Here is a 22620-nt window from a genome sequence, read left to right on the forward strand (position 1 = left end):
CTGATCTGTGAGTGCATTCACCTTTTACGTACCTGCCACAAGCCTAGTTTCAGAACTGTATTTACTTTGCATAATCTTTATCCATGTTACAGTGAATGGGATCTGTTTGGGAAGTTTCCGCATGCAGAGTAAAAATCATATGTTCATTATACATTAACCCTTTGGGTGTCCCTAGGACGTAGCCGCTATGCTATGAGGTCTTACTACATCATGCCCTTTTTGTACTCGTTTTCTTGGCGATATCGCGTTCCGCAATCTGAAACAGAGGAATGTATGTTTCCGAATCAGGGGACGCCACAATCATGTGATCGCTTTGTGGAGCAGTCGCATGATCGTGATTTGCCGAAGGAAACAATAGGGTTAAATTACACTAATTTGTGCTGATGGTAATGCATTTTAATAATTACAAAACAATCATGAAATACAAACGGCGTCAATGAATTATATGATATTTTAAAATGTGTAAAATATTTTACTTTCATTGTAATACAATATAAGGCAACACAATATACAATAAAAGTATAATATTTGTATCATGTTCTTATACATTAACACATTCAAATATTTAAATGATCACATAAACTTATATACATTATTAGACATATATTGAATTATATAATATAAATGTCCATTGCTTTACAATAATGATATGGTGTTAATGCAGCTTTATTGCAAAGTAGGTCTTTCAGAGCTTCTAATTAAAGCAGGTGGTCTGGATGATACGTTCCAGGGATGACTTCTTACAGGCACAGTATGACTAGAAGACGCCGTCCAGCCATTTAAATGCATTTCCACAAGAAGTGGGCTAATTTTCAATGTGCTTAGTATGGCTTCTTCCAGACTCGGTTGGGCTGTCTTGACATACAGCGTCTTCTGACGTGCTCTGGACTGCCAGTAAGTAAATCCAGCCCTGTGCAGTATGTTAACATCTGATATATTCTGCATAATATCCTGATTTATCTTTGTATTAACAACCTCTGTTAAACCTAACTGTTCAATTACAAATTACCTTGCTTCTTTGTATGTGATCAAGGTCATTTGCAATTTAGCTGTGGCAATGTAATCAAGGTCAATGCTAAATGTTCTATTGATTGTGTTTTTTTCTGTTTATTACAGAAGAATAATTTCGAAAAATATCTGCTTTGGCTAAGAAGTGAAGTTGGCACTTTTAAAAGAATGGGGACAATCACCTGCTGGAAATATATAATCACATATTACTTTCTATACAATGATTTTCTCCGCCACGTCAAACTTGCTACGAGAGTCATTGAACTGTCAGAGAGGAGTTCGCTCGGCCATTTACCTTTGTGCAAACACTGAATGTCCCCTTAAAAGCTTAAATTCTAAATAATGTTCTCTCAGTCTCAAACCAAGCACCAGCTATGGACATACAAATCTCACACTAACTGTACTGAAGCCAATTTTGGTGGGGCAAAGATATATATATATCACAATTTGTACAGTCACAGGCAAGTAATACTTTTTTTTGCTCAATTATTGTCCACACACAACATCTTAGAGTTAGAAATACAAAATATATTTACATTTCAAACAATTTCAAATATTTAATAAAATGTATTACACATGTATAACTATTCAAACTTAAGTTATAAGTAATTAAACTGTAGGTATACAGTATTTGATTTGTAGTTTAGAATGTTAATGCATACAATGGAACCTACTGTATGCATATATATTTCTTCTCAAATGTGTGTTGCATCAAAAATCTTAGTGTTAAATATCAATGTGATGTATGTAAGACAGCATACATAAGAAGCGTTATTTGATGCTTTAAATTATTTTTGACACATTGGATCATTTTAAATAGAATTTAAATTAAAACTGAATTATGTGTATATTTTTTAATGTGTAATTCGTATTAATATATATAAATTATTAGTGTATTATTATTTATAATAGCTATACTGTGAACATAATACATTCTGCTTACCTTTATAATGAAACATCCATCACATACATTTTTGGATTGATTCAAAGCAACTTCATTCTGCGCTAATACTATTAAAAGTCTTTTTAGGGATTATGACTAGTTGAAATTGGCAGACAATTATGAGGCACTTTACACTGATTGTGTGGTGCCCAGAACTATTTTATTTTTTAGTACATACCATTTACATCTGTATGCTAAGCTCAGTCCATTTCTGTGGACCAATACAATGGAAAATACATGTATTTTTGCCACAGCTGACATGGATGGAGAAATTTGTGGCTATACGTAGGCACACACAAGCGCAATTGATATTGAGTTTGATGCTCCAATGTCCCACTAAAAAAGGTCCCTTTGGTAATAGTCCTTTTATTTTCTCTGAATCATTGATTTTTTGTTTTTAATATGGTTTAGTTTATATCTTTCAGATAACTTATCCATTACTCGCATACATTTTAAATGATTATTTTTAGTATTTTCCAAATAGTTTAAATTTGTAAGTCTTGTAGTGACGCTATGTCTTCTGGAGAAGCACTTTGCCAGGCATTACAGATTTTTTCAAATTTATCCATAGTATTTTTCATAAATGCCATCAATTTTTCCATTTCTAAAACATGTTGTACCTTCTCTTGAAAAACTTGATATTATAGTATAATTATTTGCTTCCATTGAAGTGTTATTGTGCATCTGGCTGCTGTCAACAGATGTGTTAGATTTGTTTGTGGCATACGACACATTGGGCACTGGTTTCCCTAGGATCAATATTACAGGGTCCATTGGTATAGGAACATCAAACACCCTGGTGATCTTTAGTATAATTTTCCTCCAGAAGGGAACAACCTTTGGGCAGGTCCAGAATATGTGAAATAATGTGTCACTACAGCCACAATTTCTCCAGCACAACGCACTCGCTCCCTTATAAATATGTGAAATCCTATCCGGTGTTAAATACCGGTGTTAAATACCATCTCATCATAATTTTATACCTGTTTTCTTGGATGATGGTGCAGCTCGCTGCTGCCTCCCAGATCTCTGCCCAATCTCTTATAGAAATCTCTGCTCCTATATCTTTTTCCCATTGAGTCATATACGGGTGTTTTTCATTTTTGTCCCGAGAGCACAGTCTAGAATATATATTTGATATCAACCCTCTTTGGTGCGTTTATACTGTGCACCTCTCTTCAAATTTGTTCAATTGTATATCCCCTTGCGGGAAAGATTTTGAAATAATTAAATGCCTAATTTGTGTGTATCTGAAATACTCTGAGAATGGAATATTATATTTCTTTCGTATTCCTGCAAATGTATATATTTTCCCCTGAAACATAACATCTTTAGTCTTATATTACATATTTGTGAAAGCACTGTATGCCTGTCTGCATCTCCTGTGTCCCTAGGGGAAATCTCATTGGTCCCTTGGGCCGCCCACCCCCGCACCTCCCATTGGCCTGAGGCGGAGTGACGACACACACACACACACACACACATCTCCCGCTCTCTTACCCGCCGGTCCCGGAGGCTCATCTCCCACTCTCTTACCCGCCGGTCCCAGAGGCTCCGCCTCTTCCTCCCCGAACATCAGCCTCCAAGTCATCGTGACCCGCGCGCACCTCCTCCTCTCACCGTGTCTCCCTGTTTCCCGCACTTTCACCCTCCCGGCGCCGCTACAGTCAGCGGGGGAGCGGAGCGAGCGCCCGGGACACCCCCCACGGCTCTCAAGCACACGCCGCGCGCCCCCACGCCCCTCCCCCCCACCCTTCCACGCCCCTCCCCCCCGCCCTTCCACGCCCCTCCCCCCCGCCCTACCACTCCATGCCCCCTGCCCCCTGCAACGCCGGGTATATCAGCTAGTCCTAAATATTCCTCGTAAGATCCAAATATCATTCCTACCCAGTATGCATCCTGTGGGAAATTCCTCATTTCCCCATAGAGGGGTCATAAGTGAGGGTGGTCCCTTTAATCCCTTACTTTTCTCCCAATTATCCCAAATATATCATATAAATGTAATAACCGGGTGACTGTATACCTTATGAGGTCTATTCTTTTTAGGGATCCACAGTAATGTATCTATATTCTGCGTCGGGATCTAATTTGCCTCAATTTTCACCCATTTCACCCATATACCCTCTTTCTTCTGTATAACCCCCCTGTCCATAATTCTTTCACAAGGGCTTGCATGTCAGGGAGGGCAAACTGGTAGCCAAAACCAGACATGGCTATATATTATGTATATCAAAATTTATATAGCTTCATTAATGTACTGTACATAGTGCTTCACTGTAGTAATACACGTGACAATAATATAAATAACAAATAATACAAATAACAAGTCATGGGAATAAGTGCGTCAGACATAAAAGTAACATTTAGGAGAGGAGTCCCTGCTCCGAGGAGCTTACAATCTAATTGGTAGGTAGGAAGAACATTCAGAGACAGTGGGAGGGCATTCCAAATTTCTCTAGAGTTGTAAACATATTCGACCAGTTCACTCGGTCAAATGCTTTCTCAGCATCCAGTTAGATTAGTAACATAGGTGTTTTTGATATATTTGCTATATGTGTGAGCTTTATTACTCTCCTTATTTTATCGGCTGCTTGTCTCCCTAAAATAAATCCCACCTGATCTGGGTTGATTATTCTAGGTAACAGTTTATTTAATCTCATTGCAATAATTTTACTATAAATTTTAATATCAGTATTGATCAGTGAGATAGGTCTATAATTACTACAGCAATTATGATCCTTACCTGGTTTTGGAATCACAGAAATTTGTGCTCTCAATATTGAGTAAGGAATTTCTTTACCCTTCATAAATGAGTTAAAAAGTTTTCTTAAAAAGGTTACTAAAAGTGCTTTGAATATTTTATAATAATTATTCAAGTGTCCATCTGGGCCAGGATTTTTTGGATTTTTGAGTTCCTTAATCACTTCCAGTATCTCTTCTTGTGAAATATCTGCATTTAATAAAACACTATCCTCATCTTTCAGAGTTGGTAATTGACAGGAGTCTGAGTAAGTGTCTAAATGTTGTTTAAATATATCTGGGTTTTGTTCATGTTTATTTTGTAAATTATATAAAGATGTGTAGTATGCTATAAATGATGTTTCTCCATTTCTCATTTTAATTGATTTAATATTGGAGGAAATTGTAATCTTTCTTAGTCTCTGAGCTAATAGTCTGTCCGCTGTATTACCTTTTTGGTAGAACAATTGTTTGGTCCATTTTAAAGCATTTTCTGCTTTGTCAATTTGCAGAATTCTCAGATCACCCCTTATTTTAAGTAATTTTTAATAATTTGCATCTGTGGGGTTCTTTTTATCATCAGCCCTCTCTAGGTCTATTGAACATTTAGTCAATTGATACTCCCTTAGCTTCTTCTTCAAAGAAACAATGGCTATAAACTTTCCCATCGTACTGTACATGCTTTTTGTTCTTCCCAAATTGTTGAGAGACACATTCCCGGTGTATTGTTAATAGAAAAAAATTCTATTAAATGTGAGTTTATTTAGTTAATTACACCATGATCTCTCAGAAGGGAGTCATTAAGCTTCCACATATGTCTCACCCTAGTAGGATTGATATATTTTAGCGTGCATGTTACAAGTGCGTGATCAGACCAGGTAATTGGATAGATCTTTGACTCTGTCACAGCTGGAATTAGTGAGTGTTCTATAAAAAAATTATCTAACCTTGAAAATACTAGATGGGGTGACGAGTGAAATGTATAGTCTCTCTCTTTAGGGTCTTGAATCCTCCATATATCCCATAGTGCTATATCTTGAATACATCTTGCTAAATCTGTTTCTTTTGGATCTTGCACTTTCAGAGTCCTTCTGGTTGGGGGGGGGGGTTGATTTATCTAGCTTTATATCGTAAACTGCATTGAAATCTCCTGCCATAATTATTTTCCCTTTCGCAAACTTTGATAATCTAGGGAAGACTGTCTCATAAAAATCTACCTGTTTCTCATTGGGGGCGTAAATGTTAGCCAGTGTGACCATTGTGTTTCCCAATTTGCCCCTGAGGAACAAAACCAACCTTCTTTGTCGGAGTCACTTTCCTCAAGAGTAAATGGTACCGAACTTCTGACCAGTATAGCCACTCCTCTTTTCTTCACCCGCGCCGATGCGAAGAAACTCGAAGAGAAGATTCTGTCCAAAAATCTGTGTTAATCCTGTTTCCTGAAATGAGTTTCCTATATAAAAACAACTTCCAACATTTGCTTATTAAAATCTTGCAAAGCTAACTTCCTTTTTCTGGGATTGTTTAAACCTTTAACATTCAGCGTACCTAGTTTTAACATATTAGAATTAAACCATATTTCCTAGCCATTTGTGTTATTTTGTATGTGTGCAGGGATTTTGATCTATTGTCGAGTAGGATCTCTCTTTCCTCAGGTATATGAGGGAAGGGGAGGGGTAAAAGAAGAAAGTGGAAAAACAAAAACATATACTTATATATAACCACATTTACGTACATTTTTAAACTTACTTAACCTAAACTACCCGTGTGGGATTTTCGGAGAATAAAGGACAGTTACTTAGCTCTCAGAGACTTCCAAGGAGAAAGAGGTCTGAATGAGGGCTGGGGTTCCCTTTTTTCTCCATTCTCTAAAAAAGAAAGAGACGGAGGAGGAGAGAGGTGTGGGGGGGGGGGGGTACAGATTGGAACCTTGAACAAAACGGAAAAAAAATCAAACACCACCAGAAAGTAACTTTTAAGAAACCTCCAGAGCTCCCGAGTCCTTTTCTTCTCCAGATCAGGGTATTGGATGAGTCGCAGCTGGAGGCTGGCTCCAATGTCACTTTGCACGGAGGCCAGCCGGCCTTCCTTGTCTCCTGGGCAGGGATGAAAAAAGATCCTGTGTGGGATCAAATATCTAGTCCTTTTCTTCATTCTTTATGTGAATTCTTCTGTCTGTTAACACCTTTGGTCACAGGCCAGTAGTAATTTTTCCGTTACTTTTTGGATACTTTCTCGGTCCTCTTGGTCTTTTTGCTTGCTTCCTTTCTGGGTCTTCCCCTGTCTCCAGATGGGTAGATTTCCTGGGTGACCCCGCAGCCGGAGGTGATTTAGATCTTTGTATTAAACCCAATTTGATCAGTGCTTTTTCTCCTTATTCCTGATTCTTTGCCACTATTGTTGAACCCTTATGCCAGATAACTAGCTTAAATGGGAAACCCCACTTACTGTCCCGGCACAGCTTATTCTAACTAAAGACGCGAGCTGGCCGGGACCGCAGCGGGGTAGCAGCGGGTCTATTCTCCGGTTTGAAACCGGAGTTTCCCGCGCTTTCCCGCGCTTCAATAGATAAGCGCTATGGCGCTTACTATTGAAAGCGCCCGAGGCGCAGGAAAAAACGGCCGAAACCCGGCCAGGTTTCGGCCGGAGACAGCCGCACGGTGCACACGTTTTTTTTAAAACGCGGTGCTGGCCGTATGAGGATAAACTCTGCCGCCACTGAATATCTGATTTGGTTGTTCCACAGCGTCTTTGTGACCGGTTGCAGTTCCTTTCTTTTTAGCAGAGTAGAGGGAGCTAGGTCACTGAATATTTGGATCTGGTGTCCTTCAAATTCTATCCACTGTTGCGTTCTGGAGACTTTCATAATGTTGAGCCCACAATATAACATCTCTCATCTTGATAGGGTCAGATTGTTTAGAACCCAGAGCCCTATGAACTCTGTCTAGTAACAGTCTCTCTTCCGTTTCGTCGGGGACCATGCTCTGGAGCAGTCTTGTGACAAAATCTATTAGCGCTTCAGGCAATATAGTCTCTGGTATATTCCGTAGTCTCAAATTATTTAGTCTAGCGCACAGCTGAAGGTTTGACTAGAGTTTCAAATACCCATACACCGCATATAGGTACAGTATCAATACGTTCTAGTCCTGTTAAGTCTGACAACATTCTAGTCATTAGGTTTGTGCCTTAGGCTTATTATGAACTCTATATAATTGGTATGGAAATCCTTTTTGGAAGTTTTAGATGGGACTCATTTAAATATACTTTGAACTGTTATTAGCATATCTCCCAGCCAGGTGCGTCAGGTGTGCTTCTTTTTCAGCAAAGGCATGTCTCCCTAATTTATTTGGAGTAGGGTGGAAGGGGGCACACGGCTGAAGGTTTGCCTAGAGTTTCAAATACCCATACACTGCATATGGGTACAGTATCAATACATAATAATTATTGAAATGTATGAAATAATTTGATTTGCAAATGTTATACAGAGAATTTTAAAGGAATGTACTGTACTACATTATAAGAAAACATTGACAATAAAGCCTGAACACTAACTGAATACATGTTTTGAGTTTAAATCAGCTAATAATTTTACTCAGCAATGTCAACTCTGTTATAGTCGGCATAAAGTTGTATGGAAGTGAAGGTCTAAAACGTGTTTGTAATGTTTACGTATATTACGTACAGATTACAATACAGTGCAAAGCTGCTTTAGCCTTCTGGCCCCTATTCATCATGCCATGAATCTACTTCTCAAAATCAGTGAAGTCTCTGTTCCTCATTGAAATTGAATGTAGGTCAGAGGCCTCCCTGACATGGAGAAACAGCTGTAGAACATGCTGAGTCTGGGGGTGGGAGATTCACAAAGCTGTGATATGGGATAGTGGTGTTCAATCTGCATTAACTGCCATCCAAGTCCATGGCAATCCATGCTGATTGAGCAACGATCTCCATATCAGAGCTTTATTAATCCCCCTTTATCTGTCAGGACTAGAGATGGGAGAGTTTGGGAGTGATCGGGGAAAATCCAAGTACCACCCAACACCCACGGTTCAGGAATACCCAGCAAAAGAGTTAACTAGTCTGCATGTAAATTTACGTACGTTTTGAATTACATTGTGCAGAACCTGTGACAGATAGAAGAGGACATCATGCCTGATCCAGTTACTCTGCGTAGTATTAAGAAACTTGGGGAGGAAAATAAATCGTTTGACCTCGAGGAATCAGGTAACATTAATAATATGTTTTCTATTATGAAACCAGCACTTAAAACAGAAATATTTTACAACCAGTTTATTCCAGTTTCACCATAATATCCCAGTAATGGCAAGGTGGGTAGAATTGACCTAATACATACATGGACCCTAACAACTTTACTCCAGGTCAGATAAACCTGAACGGGTCTGAAAAAGTGCCCGGGACTCCATAATCACCTGGTCTACCACTAAACTATAGGGAGGTGTTTTCACATCTTCTACTCAGATAGGACAATAAATTAGGATCTTGACAAAAGGACATGTCCAACTATGTTTTGATTCAGATGGACTTTACTAACTTACTAACAACCTACAAGGAAGTGCTCCTGTTCTACTACAATGACGATATGTCCTATATCTGTATGCTTACATTTTTGTATCCCAATGGACAATACGCTACTATATTTTTATGAAAGGCTGGTATGTGTTGTATACAGTTTTTCTGAGACATTGGTATACTCTATGTTTAAACTGTTTGTTTTATAACTATTCCTAACCACGTTTTTTGGTGTGGCAGCTCGTTTTTACTTACTGATTGCCCTACAGAGATATTTTAACTATTAAAAAGTATTACTTGGGTATTCTTCTTGAGTGCTTCTCCCTATTTATCATTGCAACTGAGCTGATTGTGGAGCACATAATGGTACATGCAGAGCTTCAAAGTCCAGATAGTACTGCACCGACACACTTTATTCGAGCAAATACCCAGTATGTACCTGGCAGATACCTGGAATGCGCCGCTCCTCACCTCTGACAAGCCCCGTTGCATTTGCCTTCCCAGCCTGGGTTCATGCCTGGCTGATGGGCGGCTGATCTGTTAAATGATAATGATTAGGATTTAATAGGCTGCAATGCTTCGCGTGTCTACCAGATGGCATAAATTCATGAATTGTAATGCAGTTTATATATATATACTGTGCAGTATTGCAGCCAGCGGGAATAAAATGCTTCAATCCCTGCTTGGAAAATAACTCAATGCACTCGGGCAGAAAACAGTCACAAACCTCAATACACCCGGGTATACTCGAATTCGTGGGACTAGCCGAGCTCGAATAAAGTGTGTCGCCAGTGTAAATGCCCAATGTAAATAATTAACTAATTGTGCAGTCCCAAATATACAATACCAAAAGTATTTTTTCAGTTTGGAAGAATATTGATAACAAATTAATTTAATTAATTTAAGCTTTACCAAATCATTGCAGCTTTTACCACTCAATTACATATAAACTCTTGACTCAGTACTAAAGATGTGTGACAGTTTCATCCAAGGTTGAAAACCAGGGGAAATTTGACCTTTTTTAATCGCAAAGCGATTCACCAAGTACGGTATTTTTAATTTGGTCCATGAAATAGGGCTTATGTTGGGGAGGGAAAGAGAGATAAGGAAAGAAAGAGGGAGAGATGAATGTGAACATACGCTAATTTGAATATGCTAAGTGTACTGAAATTATTTAAATTTGCATAATTTCCAAGTATCTCAGATATCTCTCCACATGTTGCATAGATTAGTGTTTTTGGGAGGAATACAAGTCAATGAGCACTTGATTAAATAGGTGTCTCTCTCTGACCTTTAGTCTACAAACTGCACCTTTATTCACTTAGTGCTAGAGCTTCCAATAATAAATTGCTTTATGCATTTAAACCCCATCTACTTTTTGTGAACCTAGATAAAAAGTTTGCACTTGAGATATCATTCTGATGCATTTGGTCAATATTGAAGAGTTGTGTATTGTGTAGATCATAATGAGATATTGGACAATATCAATTAATATTAACAAAATATTTGTTTCTTTATGACAGAAAATGTTAAGAAGACTGAGTAAGTATTCTCATTGATCTACAACAATGAATCTGTTAAACACAAAGACTTGAGCAAATGCAATAGATTTACAAGGGTAGTTTCTAGTTAAACATTTGAAAATAACCCAAATTATTGAAACTTGTCCTTAAAATAATTATATGGATGCAAGAGATGATTAAAGTGATTAAAATACAAAACATAAGAAATCAATTGTAACATTTCAAAATATTGGAGTAATAATTGATTTGTACAGTTTTTTTGTAATGGTTATAATTACATTCACAAATTTTGACATCTTCAATTTGCTAATTTGGATATGCAAAGTATATTCAAATGGTTGAAATTAACATATTTCTCAGGTATTTTCATGCATTTTATGCAGGAGTGTTTGGAGAAATATATAAATCACAGGGTACTCTATATTTCAGGCCCTGGATGGGAGTAGCATCATTAATTAAAAAATACTTGGCAAATGTTGACCGTGCTAGATCTCCGCTCTGACCAGGGGCGGATTGGAGGTGAAATGTGGCCCAGGGCATTTCACTTACCTGCTGGCCCTCTTCCAGTGGCATCATATGATGTCACCTGCTGGTGCACTGTCATGGCAACGCATCACCATGTGATGTCACGTTGCCATTAAAACACAGTGTCACGATGGAGGAGGCAGCTACGGAAAAGGTAAGTCTTACAGAGGCCTGATCTCTCCCCCAGCAATCCGTTTGATTGTTGTGGGGAAGAGTGCACCGCCTCTGCAACTGCGGATTTGCTGTGGCCCGCGTACTGCTCCATCCCACCGGGGCAAGCCGAACGCCCAATATGGCCGTGGCTCTGACTGATGTGTGACTTTTTTAAAAAAGAGGCAATTTTGCGTACGTACTGTAGCTCATTAAGTCTGACAAAATCTTTGCACAGCTGTAGTTATATTAGTGATTCATATGATGTATTTTACTTGCACTTGTAAAAATGCAAAAAAACATTAAAACGCACACTTGTTAAAAAATGAAATTTTTTTTTGGGCAGAGATCCATATAGAAGTAGAGAAGCTTCTTCAAAGACAGACTACAAGTAAGTATAACTTGGTATATAATGGACCCACTAGAGATGTTACATATTGCAAATGATCTGTAATGTAGAACTATTTTTGTTGCTTCAAAAGGTCAAAAAGCAAGAAAGAAAGTGACAGTATTCGAGTTGGCTTCTTTCAGTTGGTAAGGAAACATACTTAGTTACTTCTGTCTCTTGGTAAATGTTGCTGTTCATTTACATTTATACCCCACATCCACACAACTGGGGAATGTTATTAATTCCTCGGGGTAGATACTCAAAGCTCCGTAAAATTTTGCCTACTGACGTGATGTTACCTAATTAGGCAATGTCCGTTAGTTTTTCTCCATTTAACGGGTATCCTCAAAGCTAATGAGATGGAAAAACAATGTCCGTTTGCAAAGCTAGCATTGTTACGTTAGCTGTATGCACAGGGAGTATCATTGCACTGAGACGCATTAAACAATACACGCACATGCGCATTGGGAAGAGCAAAAATGTGCATTCCAATTAACACATGTGCGTTAGTGTGTAACCTAACATAACACTCATGACCTTGTTGCAATTTCAAATAAATACACATTACAAACTGAAGTACTCATATCAGCTAAACAGATCCACTGTTGACTTGGCTGAACAGGCATTCACCTTTGCTGCTGGAACCAGCGCTTCTGCCGAAGATGCTTCAAGGATTTGCAGCCTGAATTTTACAGAGAAGGAGCTGGACATTTTAATTAATGGAGTGGTGGGCAACCACTGCAAATGATTAGGAGCTTTGTGCTCCTGCATCAGCACTGGGGAGAAATAGCGGATTTGGGGCAGGATCCTCATCCATATCCATGCCTTGGGGAACACGGTCCACAGTATTGCTATGCTGAAGAAGTGCTGGGTAGACAGCAAACGCAAGCTGTCTGACCATGCTGCCCAAGTGAGGGTGACAGGAAGGGTACAACCTGCTCCCCTGCATCGCACCCCTATAGAGCAGTGGCTGAGTGAGGTCATTGACACCTCACAGGTAGTGGACCTTCTTCCAGGCCTTGTGGACACTGAGGTTTTGGAGAGACATAGCAAGTGAAAATACAGTACATATATTATACACTATACTGTACAGTATATCAAATTCAGGTATACATTTCACTTTATACACAACCTTTACGATCAGAACAAAGATTACTGTCTTATTTGCAGTGCAGTCACACATGCTGTACAGGTGAGGAGTACTTACAGTAGCTATAAACATTTATGACATGCTTAAATGTCTGCCCTCATAATATTAGAAAACACTGTAGGCCATACCTTGCACATTGCACGAAGGTAGCAATAAGTATAAAGTTATCCTTTACCTATTTTAGAACTATGTAACTGCTCACTAATCACAATAACACTAGTTTAATCAACACTTAGAGTCTCACTATCTCAAAGAGTTAATGTAAAACCTGATTAAGCATCTTATTAAAGGTATTGAAACACCCACTGCACTCAGCAGTCTCCAAAGACTCATCATCAGCAACCTGTTCTTGTCTGAAGAATCTTGTTGCTCTTACTTCTGCTAACGATCACCCCACTGCTTTAGCTATTGATCTGTGAACCTCAAATCCTCTTCCTGTCTAAATGCATTCCATAACTTAGTGCCCAGGACATACTTAGAAATGAGAGGTAACTCTAAATTGTTATTGCTCTAAATTACAATTTAGAGTACTGTAGCATGTCTCAGCTCTCATTCATGACATGGAAGTAAAGGGCTTCTAATGTTTAGCAACAGTTTGTGGATCAGGGTAACTATACTGTATATTGTCCTGCTAAAATGTTCTCTAAATAAAAATAGTGAAACCTGGCACACAATAAAGGAACACAAAATAGTCAAAAGATACAGACCTTATGTTTTGGTGCCTCCAAGCAGTAGTCAGAAGTCTCTCAAGATCCGACCAAAATATATCATAGAAGATACAATAGGCAGCTGCGCACTCCAAAAAATACCGTATTAGTACAAAAGTAAAAAAAAATGTCTTAGAGAACCGACGTTTCAGTCCTGACATAGGAAATACAGATGGAGACAAAAAAGAAATAGCAGTGCACTGCCAAGGGAGCCAGGTAGTAGAAAAATAAAAATATTTTATTGCTAATAAATCATCACCCAAAGGAGGTGTAGGACCTCCTACGCGTTTCACAATCCAAGGTGCTTTATCTCTTTTTTGTCTGCATCTGGATTTTCTGCTGGGCAGCTGGGCACACCACCAACTTACATATTGAGGCTCTAGGAGTGGGTGAGATTTCTGATTTCATACTATCATCAATAAGAAGAATCCCTATTTGGGAGAATTGTGAGTAGTATTCTTGTTTTATTCTCATTTACCTCCAATGAGGTCGCAGTGGAGTGATTGTGCCATACTTCACTGTTACCTTCAGGAGGGTCAGTTATTATGTAAACAAGATATCATATTACCCACTCCATGCAAGAGTTTGACTCATATGTATGTACTTTAATGGACATTTATTAACTATATACTGGAATTATTGGAGCACCCATTGTCCTCTATCTTGAACTGACAGGAAATAGGCAAAAATACATATAATAGCATAAACAACAATTTATACCTTCCCAATTTATACCACCTCCATGCTGTCAAAGACAGTGGTCATTACACTCTGCTCATATTACTCAACCTCTCTGCAGCATTTGACACCATGGACAACCCGCTTCTCCTTCACATTCTCCATACTCTTGGTATTCATAACAAAGCTCTATCCTGGATCTCCTCTTACTGTACCTCTTCCATCGTACTTCCAGTGTCTCTTCTGCTAACATCTCCTCCTCTATCAATCTCTCTGTAGGGGTACCCCAGGGCTCGTTCCTGGGACTTCTTCTCTTTTCTCTGTACACACTTTCTCTAGGTGACCTAATCACATCTCTTGGGTTTAAATATCACCTCTATGCTGATGACACACAAATGTACTTTTCAACCCCCGACCTTACACCTGCTGTACAGACTAAAGTTTCTGAATGTCTCTCTGCGATATCATCCTGGATGGCCCTCTGCCGACTTAACCTTAACATGGAAAAAACAGAGCTCCTCATAATTCCTCCCAAACCTGGCCCTACTACCTCCTTCCACATTACTGTTAGAAGTACTATCATTCACCCAGTAGTCCAAGCATGCTGCCTAGGGGTCCAACTCGACTCCTCTCTCACATTCTCTTCTCACATTCAAAAAGTTTCTAAAACCTGTCGCTTTTTCCTCCGCAATATTACAAAGATACACCCTTTCCTCTGTTGCTCGACTGCTAAAACTCTGAGTCGGGCCCTCATACTCTCCCGTCTCAATTACTGTAACCTCCTGCTGTCCGGCCTTCCGGCCTCTCACCTGTCTCCCTTACAATCCCTTACAATCTATCCTAAACGCTGCTACCAGAATCACTCTACTCTTTCCTAAATCTGTCTCAGCGTCTCCCCTGCTGGAATCACTCTCCTGGCTTCCTATCAAATACCGCATCTCGCACAAATTATTCTCCTCCAATTTTTAAAGCTTTGTACTCTTCTGCCCCTCCTCACATCTCAGCCCTAATTTCACGCTATGTACCACCCTGACTCTTACGTTCTTCTCAAGGATGTCTTCTCTCTACCCCCTTTGTATCTAAAACCCTCTCCTGCCTTAAGCCTTTCTCACTGACTGCCCGACACCTCTGGAATGCCCTTCCCCTCAATACCCGACTAGCACCCCCTCTATCCACCTTTAAGACCCACCTTAAGACACCCTTGCTTAAAGAAGCATATGAGTAGCACCGTGGATAATACTACACTGGCGACACACTTTATTCGAGCTCGGCTAGTCCCACGAATTCGGGTATACCCGGGTGTATTGAGGTTTGTGACTGTTTTCTGCCCGAGTGCATTGGGTTATTTTCCAGGCAGGGATTGAAGTATTTTATTCCCGCTGGCTGCAATACTGCACAGTATATATATATATATACTGCATTACAATTCATGAATTTATGCCATCTGGTAGACACGCGAAGCATTGCAGCCTATTAAATCCTAATCATTATGATTTAACAGATCAGCCGCCCGTCAGCCAGGCATGAACCCAGGCTGGGAAGGCAAACACAACGGGGCTTGTCAGAGGTGAGGAGCGGTGCATTCCAGGTATCTGCCAGGTACATACTGGGTATTTGCTCGAATAAAGTGTGTCGGTGCAGTAAACACATGATACATAAAGCTTGGCCCCCTGCAGATGCACCTATCATAATACCTTCTTACTGTCTCTGTATGTTGTTCCTACCTACCAATTAGATTGTAAGCTCCTCGGAGCAGGGACTCCTCTACCTAAATGTTACTTTTATGTCTGAAGCATTTATTTCCATGACCTGTTATTTGTATTATTTGTTATTTATATGATTGTCACGTGTATTACTACTGTGAAGAGCTATGTACATTAATGGCGCTATATAAATAAAGATATAGATACATACATACACCAAAAGCATCAGCGACAGAGGGTGTGAGACGTCACCAAGAATCGTGGGAAAGAGACATGTTCAAAATTGGCTGTTTAGGTAAAATAAATCTATCTAAATGTGCTTACATGTACCCACGTTCTGTAAGAATGTATTTGATGACATGATGTCTTATTTTTTCAGGACCATCACATAGACAGCCATTCACTGAGGCTGCAGAGCCCTTGCCCGGGGCTGCAGAGCCCCTGGAGGGAGACGATGAGACCATTACCCTCATCCTCACAGAGGTCCTGGAAGAGGAGATGCATGTGGCTCCTCCAGCTACCCCAGCTGCACCACCGATGCTCATGATGCTCCTTTTGCTCTTGAGGATCCTTTTCCTGCTCCTCTGGTTGCTGCTGCTCCTCCTGCAACTCCTGCTGCACCCATGTGGCATAATCCAGCACCTCTGGATGAGAGCAAAAGAGTGGTGATTAATTCAAAAGTGCCGGATTCAAAAGTATATCTGCCCAATTCACCCGAATTCAGCTGACATCACGGTTCAAGGAAAAGATCTCACACTTCATAGAGATGTGCATACACCACCAACACCGTATCACCACAAACTTGATGTACCAGCACAGCAGTGCTATGTTGAATAGTATGGGGCAGATAACCCCATCCATCAATGACCTAATATGGGCGATCCAGCACGGCCTGAAGAGCATAAGAGCACCGCTGATGTTCACAACACCGTTGCTTTGAGCGTCTCCCTGCCCACAACAGGGGTCTCATTAGTGGGTGTAACTCCTCTTTCTCCTTTATCCCCCGACTCACCCATTCCACCCTGAGCGGGCCGAGATTGAGGTGTGGACGACCTCGTACCAGGGGCCGAGTGAGCCTGCCAGTTCAGCCGCAAATACGAGGCACTGAGATTTGTAAATAGTTTGTTTATGTTGTTGTTTTTTTATCTGTTGCTAATTTGTCATTAGTATCTTTTTACAACACAGTTAATTAACTGTGTGTGAATAAAAGTTATTATCCCAACTTCTGTCTCTTGGTAATTCTTGTTCTAATATGTAGACAACTTATTGCACACTCATACTTTATACAGTCAGTATTATATATCATAATAGGCTACACTTACATTCCCTTTAATCAGAAAAAAACATAATGTAGTTATATGAAAATTACACAAATCAGATGCATCTGTTTCTGACATTAATATGTTCCTATATATATATTTGAATGACACATGTAATGAAAGGGTTAAGTCTACACTCAGCACAGACATGTGACCTGCTGTTTTTGCTTGTAGGCTATTCCCAGAAATAATGCTACGATAATCATGGTCTGGATGTGAATAACGGCAGGTTTTGGTGTGACCTAATTATCGTACCGTTATTTCCATGGACTAACATGAATGGTTCTTTGTGGATCTGTGTTGTTAGGTTAATGACTCATTAGCATATGATCCATTGATGAGTAAGGCAGACACCTGTTAAAAGTTAGCAATCCGATATTATTCACGTTAACGCGAGGGCATCGAAACTCTAATCACCTTTGTGGATATGCGTTATTACTTATCGTCATGTTAACCCCATTTAATGTATTGAAAAACATTTAACAAACTTCTGAGGATCTACCCCAATGAGTGCAATTGTTGTTGGACCCTCCAGCACTAAATGTACAGTTTATTCTATTCAGCTTGAAAATACCCACTTGTTGATTTGACCAGGATAACTTAAATGACAGACCTTGAGACAACTTTGAATTCCCTTGAAGAAATCTCTGAGAGTAACTTCCTCCTCTTCCTCCCTTTGCTCCACAGTTCATTATTAGCTTGGAGGGTTCAGGCCAATTATAATTTGTTTGTTGAACTTTTTCCTTGATAGTAGTCTAGCATATGACACTTCTAACTATAATGTGCATAATAATAACTTTCTTATTTCTCCAGTTTAGATTTTCCTCTTGCTCTGAAACTTTAATGATGTGTTTCGGTGGATTCTGTGGAGTTGTTCATGGAGCGGCTCAGCCGTGCATGTTACTTGTCTTTGGCTTAATGATAGACACATTTATTCTTTATGATATTGAATTACAAGAGCTGAGAGACCCTGGCAAGGCCTGCATAAATAACACCATTGTGTGGATTAATAGTTCTTTTAACACAGACAACGATAATGAGACTGTTAGCTGTGGGTAAGTTACTCCTACAGTAATTCATCATCTTAAGTTAGTATTAAAAATGGGTAAAACAGGAATTGAGAAAAAAATGAGAAGTTACCATACCCTTAGATTCAAAACCAAATACAAAACAAGAACCCTTATGATTTTTTAGATCCAAATCCCAAATATTATTTAGAACCAGAACAACAGGCCAAGTGCCCATCTCCATGGAAAGTTATATCTCACAGTTTGCTCTAGCTTTCAAGCTACAGTTCTACAGCCAAGTACAACTTGGTGTTGGTGTACTACATGTACTCCTTTTTGGGGTGACTTAACTGTGAAGTTACCACTGGAAATGAAAACACGGGGTGTTTTTTGCCATATCTTTTCAAATAATTTAACGTTTTACAGTTATATTATATACATTTCCTAATAGTTTTATTAGTTTATACTTATTTTGAACATTGTAATGCTTTATTATGATATGTCAGCATTTTCCTGCTTACTTTGAGGTTTTTTTAAATAATTTGGTAAAAATCCAAAACCAAAACCCAAAGAAATATAGTTTTGTCTAAACCAGAACCAAAGCATGATTTTTTTTAGAACCAAAATCAAATCACAAGTAAAAGTGCCCACCCTTAGCTACTACTAGTTATTATTCACAGCACTCGCAAAAAGACTAAATAAACTGTACCTGCATATTTCCTGACAGGTTACTGGATATTGAATCTGAAATGACAAGATTTGCAAGTTACTACGCAGGGATTGGTTGCTCAGTATTAATTCTTGGATATTTCCAAGTAAGTATTTCATCACCCATTATTTCGTAACATTGTTCTGTCTAAACACGATTTACGAAATGTTTATCTATATATGAATCATCTTCTCAAGAATTGGTAAACTTGATTATTTTTTTACTGACATGAAACATCTGTGTATATCTATTGCATCTTATTCAGTTGATCGGAATCGATGTACTTTAATAGCACAGACCTTTTCACTATCTGCGTCTTTTATTGTTCCCTTTTATACGGATTCTTATTTCTTTGTCTGAAACCAATATAAAACATACAAAATACTACTATTCATGCCCCTTCTTATATTTACTAACAGTGTAAAACCACTGACCAAACAGCTACAGATATTATGAGCACATATGTGTTTGTATTGTCTCTGTCTTTAGGTTGAGTGATATATATTGTGGACCATAAGTGGTAATCCATAAGACACCTTCCAATGTTGGAAGACACTTTACAGAGCATTCAATCAGTGATTGTTATTATTAGTATTATTATTTTGTTGTATGGGGTCCACATATCATGCAGATCAGCACAATGTGGGAGGGATGACAATAGCGTTGTTTAAAAAAAAGTACTATGAGTATAAATTAAAGCAAACTGAGACAATAAGAAGGAGGTCTCTTCTCTAATGGGCCATAATGTGTCTTCCGGCCCCAGAAGGAATCTTATGGCATAGCATAGTCTAGTATACATGATCCTACATGCCTTAAGTGCACATACAGTAGTAACAAAAAAAACTACAGTACTGTACTTCAGGTTTTATACTGAGTTTTGCCCAATAAAGTCAATGCAAAACTACTGTGAAACCTGGGTACATTTTGCTCTAAAATTAAAATTGGATTTGAACTTTGACACTACCCCAACACCAATAGAAAGGGTATCTGCAATTATAGCCATCGTTTAATTATTGTGTTTAATAGAATGTAACTCTGTGGCCTTATCCTTTACATTCCTCCCATAGATTTGTTTCTGGGTAACTGCTGCTGCTCGTCAAATACAGAGAATAAGAAAGCTTTACTTTCGGAAAGTAATGAGAATGGATATAGGCTGGTTTGACTGCAATTCAGTGGGTGAACTAAATACAAGAATGTCTGAGTAAGTATTTACCTATAAAAGATACATCCATATTATATTTTGTTAATATGCTAGTGAGCTTTCTTGGACATATTGCCTTTTCATACTGCAGTTAACTCACTACTAACATTTTGCACCTTGGTTTACAATTTCTGTAGTCTATAGTGCAAAATGTACACACTAACTGATAATAAACTAATATTACAACGTTTATTTAGTACAAAAGTGGAAGGAAAATGCTAAATAATAATAATCTAATTAGATTAAAAATGGGTAAAGAAAGGTGTATGAAATCGGAACCTACCAAAAATGTATATTCCAAAACCAAAAACTATGTCCAAACTGATTTTTTTTTAGAACCAAAACATGAGTAAAAGTGCCACCTGCATTTAATAATATTACTCTCAACAGCCTAACACATATTTAAAATTGTTTAAATTCCTGTAAGCTACATGAGGCAGAAACGTCTTTATCTTTTTATAGGTATGTTTTAGTTTGGGACTTTATATCTTTATTACCTTTATAAATAAACTATTCTAAGGATATTAAAGGAAAGATTGTAGAGATAATATATGTGTTCTTTGAGCCTTTGGCTTCCCGGGTTTCAGTACTGAAAGACTGTTTGTAGTTCACTGAAACAGGATGGTCGCCATTTGCCCATCGAGTATTTTGATTCCAATGGTCAATTCAATCCTTCAACATTTCAATATTGGTTATAGAGATTTCTTTTTTGAGCAGACAAAACATAGACAGGACACGACATTAGTGTAACTATAAATATAATTAAACGAATAAATGTTTCCTATACAATTCCATTTCTCCAGATTATCTTCTGATGAGACCTAAAATATTAAGATATATGAACATATATATGTGTTAGTACATTACATATGAAAAAATCATCAACAATACATTGCAGTCAAAGGCTGTATACAAGCTAATGATCGAGATAGTCTAAGTTAAGTTTACATACAGTATTTTCTGGTGGTTACAATGCAATAGTTTTCCTTTGCAGTGACATAAATAAAATTAATGACGCGATTGCTGATCAAGTTGGAATCTTTATCCAGAGATTTACGACGTTTCTTTGTGGATTCCTGCTGGGATTTGTCAATGGCTGGAAATTAACCTTGGTGATTATTGCAGTAAGTCCTCTCATTGGAGTGGGAGCGGCACTAATGGCACTGGTAAGAGTTTTTTTGACCAATATGTAACAATACAATATTATTTCATTTTACAATGTCAGTGATATTTTCATCTGCACACAGGTTTGTTTCTAGCATCAAACAATGCACTATCTAACCCTCCAGATGTGCATAGAATTGAATCTTCAAATGTTCAGGTGCAAGTTAGCTGGTTAAGACTTTCTATTTTTATTTGGTATCCCAAATGAGTAAGCAACAAAAAGAAAATAGATAACCTAGTTTATTTGCTTGGGAAGCTGATAGATGAGAACACATAACTTGCAGAATTACTTTTGTTTTTTTTTTAATGTTAATGTTACTGTACATGGAGTTACTGTTTTGTAGTAGGACAAATTCCTATAACTATATTAACCAAATGTGTGAAACTGTGCTGATAGTTGCATCTCTAGAATAAACTTCAACCCCGAGTACTGTTTATTTGTATCCTGTGTTGGAAAAATCTCAAAATCTGTGCATAAGGTAACAGATTTCTGGGAACTGTATCAGTCATGGAGTATAGTCTTTCTGCAGGTTATACTGTACTGTACATAAATTTTGTTGGATCACTGTAATAGTTCTTTCTAGATACACATGTAGTGTGAGATTGTTCCCCCAGACAATACAACATGTATCATTATAACCCAGTATATCACAGAGATTCCATAGGATTCAATGGCAGAATATCACAATATATCTCACCAATATACACCAGAGGGGACAATAACGCCTATAACATCCTCACAGGAGGATATGTCGCTGCTGATCTCCTCTTTCTTCTTATAAGGGATCTGTCTGAACATTCAGGATGAATGCTTACAGGAAGTGACATCACCTTCTCCGAAGCTACCCCGGCCATCTTGCCTCCTGACAATTGAAGAGAAGCTTGTGGGGAGCGCAGGTGTCACCATATATATATGCAAAGGAAAAATAAATAAAGTGTGGTATGTCTAAACAGGTACAGCAATCAAAACAGGAATCATGAATGGGAACTCACATTCTGCCAGTTGTAATACAGCATTTGAAACAGCAATAGATGCAGTGGATGGATTCAGCACTGTGCAGGGGGGTCTGGCTTGTGGACACTCCCTGATGTCAGCAGGACAACCCTCAATAGAATGAAAAAGACGACTCTAGTGCAACATTGTATGTTCACGAATGATATATTGAAAATAGGCAA

The 22620-nt window shown here is 38.5% G+C and overlaps 1 protein-coding gene across 2 annotated transcripts in view; it reads left to right on the forward strand.

Moving 5' to 3' along the window:
• The first annotated feature begins 715 nt into the window (after positions 1–715).
• Positions 716–22620, forward strand: part of LOC142499589 (bile salt export pump-like) — a 71190-nt gene continuing 49285 nt past the window's right edge. Inside the window, exons 1-10 of one of the 2 annotated variants that reach the window (XM_075609143.1) lie at positions 716–894; positions 1117–1469; positions 8812–8914; positions 10744–10762; positions 11765–11809; positions 11901–11952; positions 18177–18418; positions 19098–19185; positions 20147–20280; positions 21275–21446. In XM_075609143.1, the coding sequence (XP_075465258.1) occupies positions 8839–8914; positions 10744–10762; positions 11765–11809; positions 11901–11952; positions 18177–18418; positions 19098–19185; positions 20147–20280; positions 21275–21446 (828 nt within the window). In that variant the 5' untranslated portion in view covers positions 716–894; positions 1117–1469; positions 8812–8838. Of the gene's footprint in view, positions 895–1116; positions 1470–8811; positions 8915–10743; positions 10763–11764; positions 11810–11900; positions 11953–18176; positions 18419–19097; positions 19186–20146; positions 20281–21274; positions 21447–22620 lie in introns of those variants that run through there. The other variant, XM_075609144.1, reaches the window with a different exon arrangement.

This window comes from Ascaphus truei, chromosome 7 (assembly GCF_040206685.1).
Source record: "Ascaphus truei isolate aAscTru1 chromosome 7, aAscTru1.hap1, whole genome shotgun sequence".
Classification (NCBI taxonomy): domain Eukaryota; kingdom Metazoa; phylum Chordata; class Amphibia; order Anura; family Ascaphidae; genus Ascaphus; species Ascaphus truei.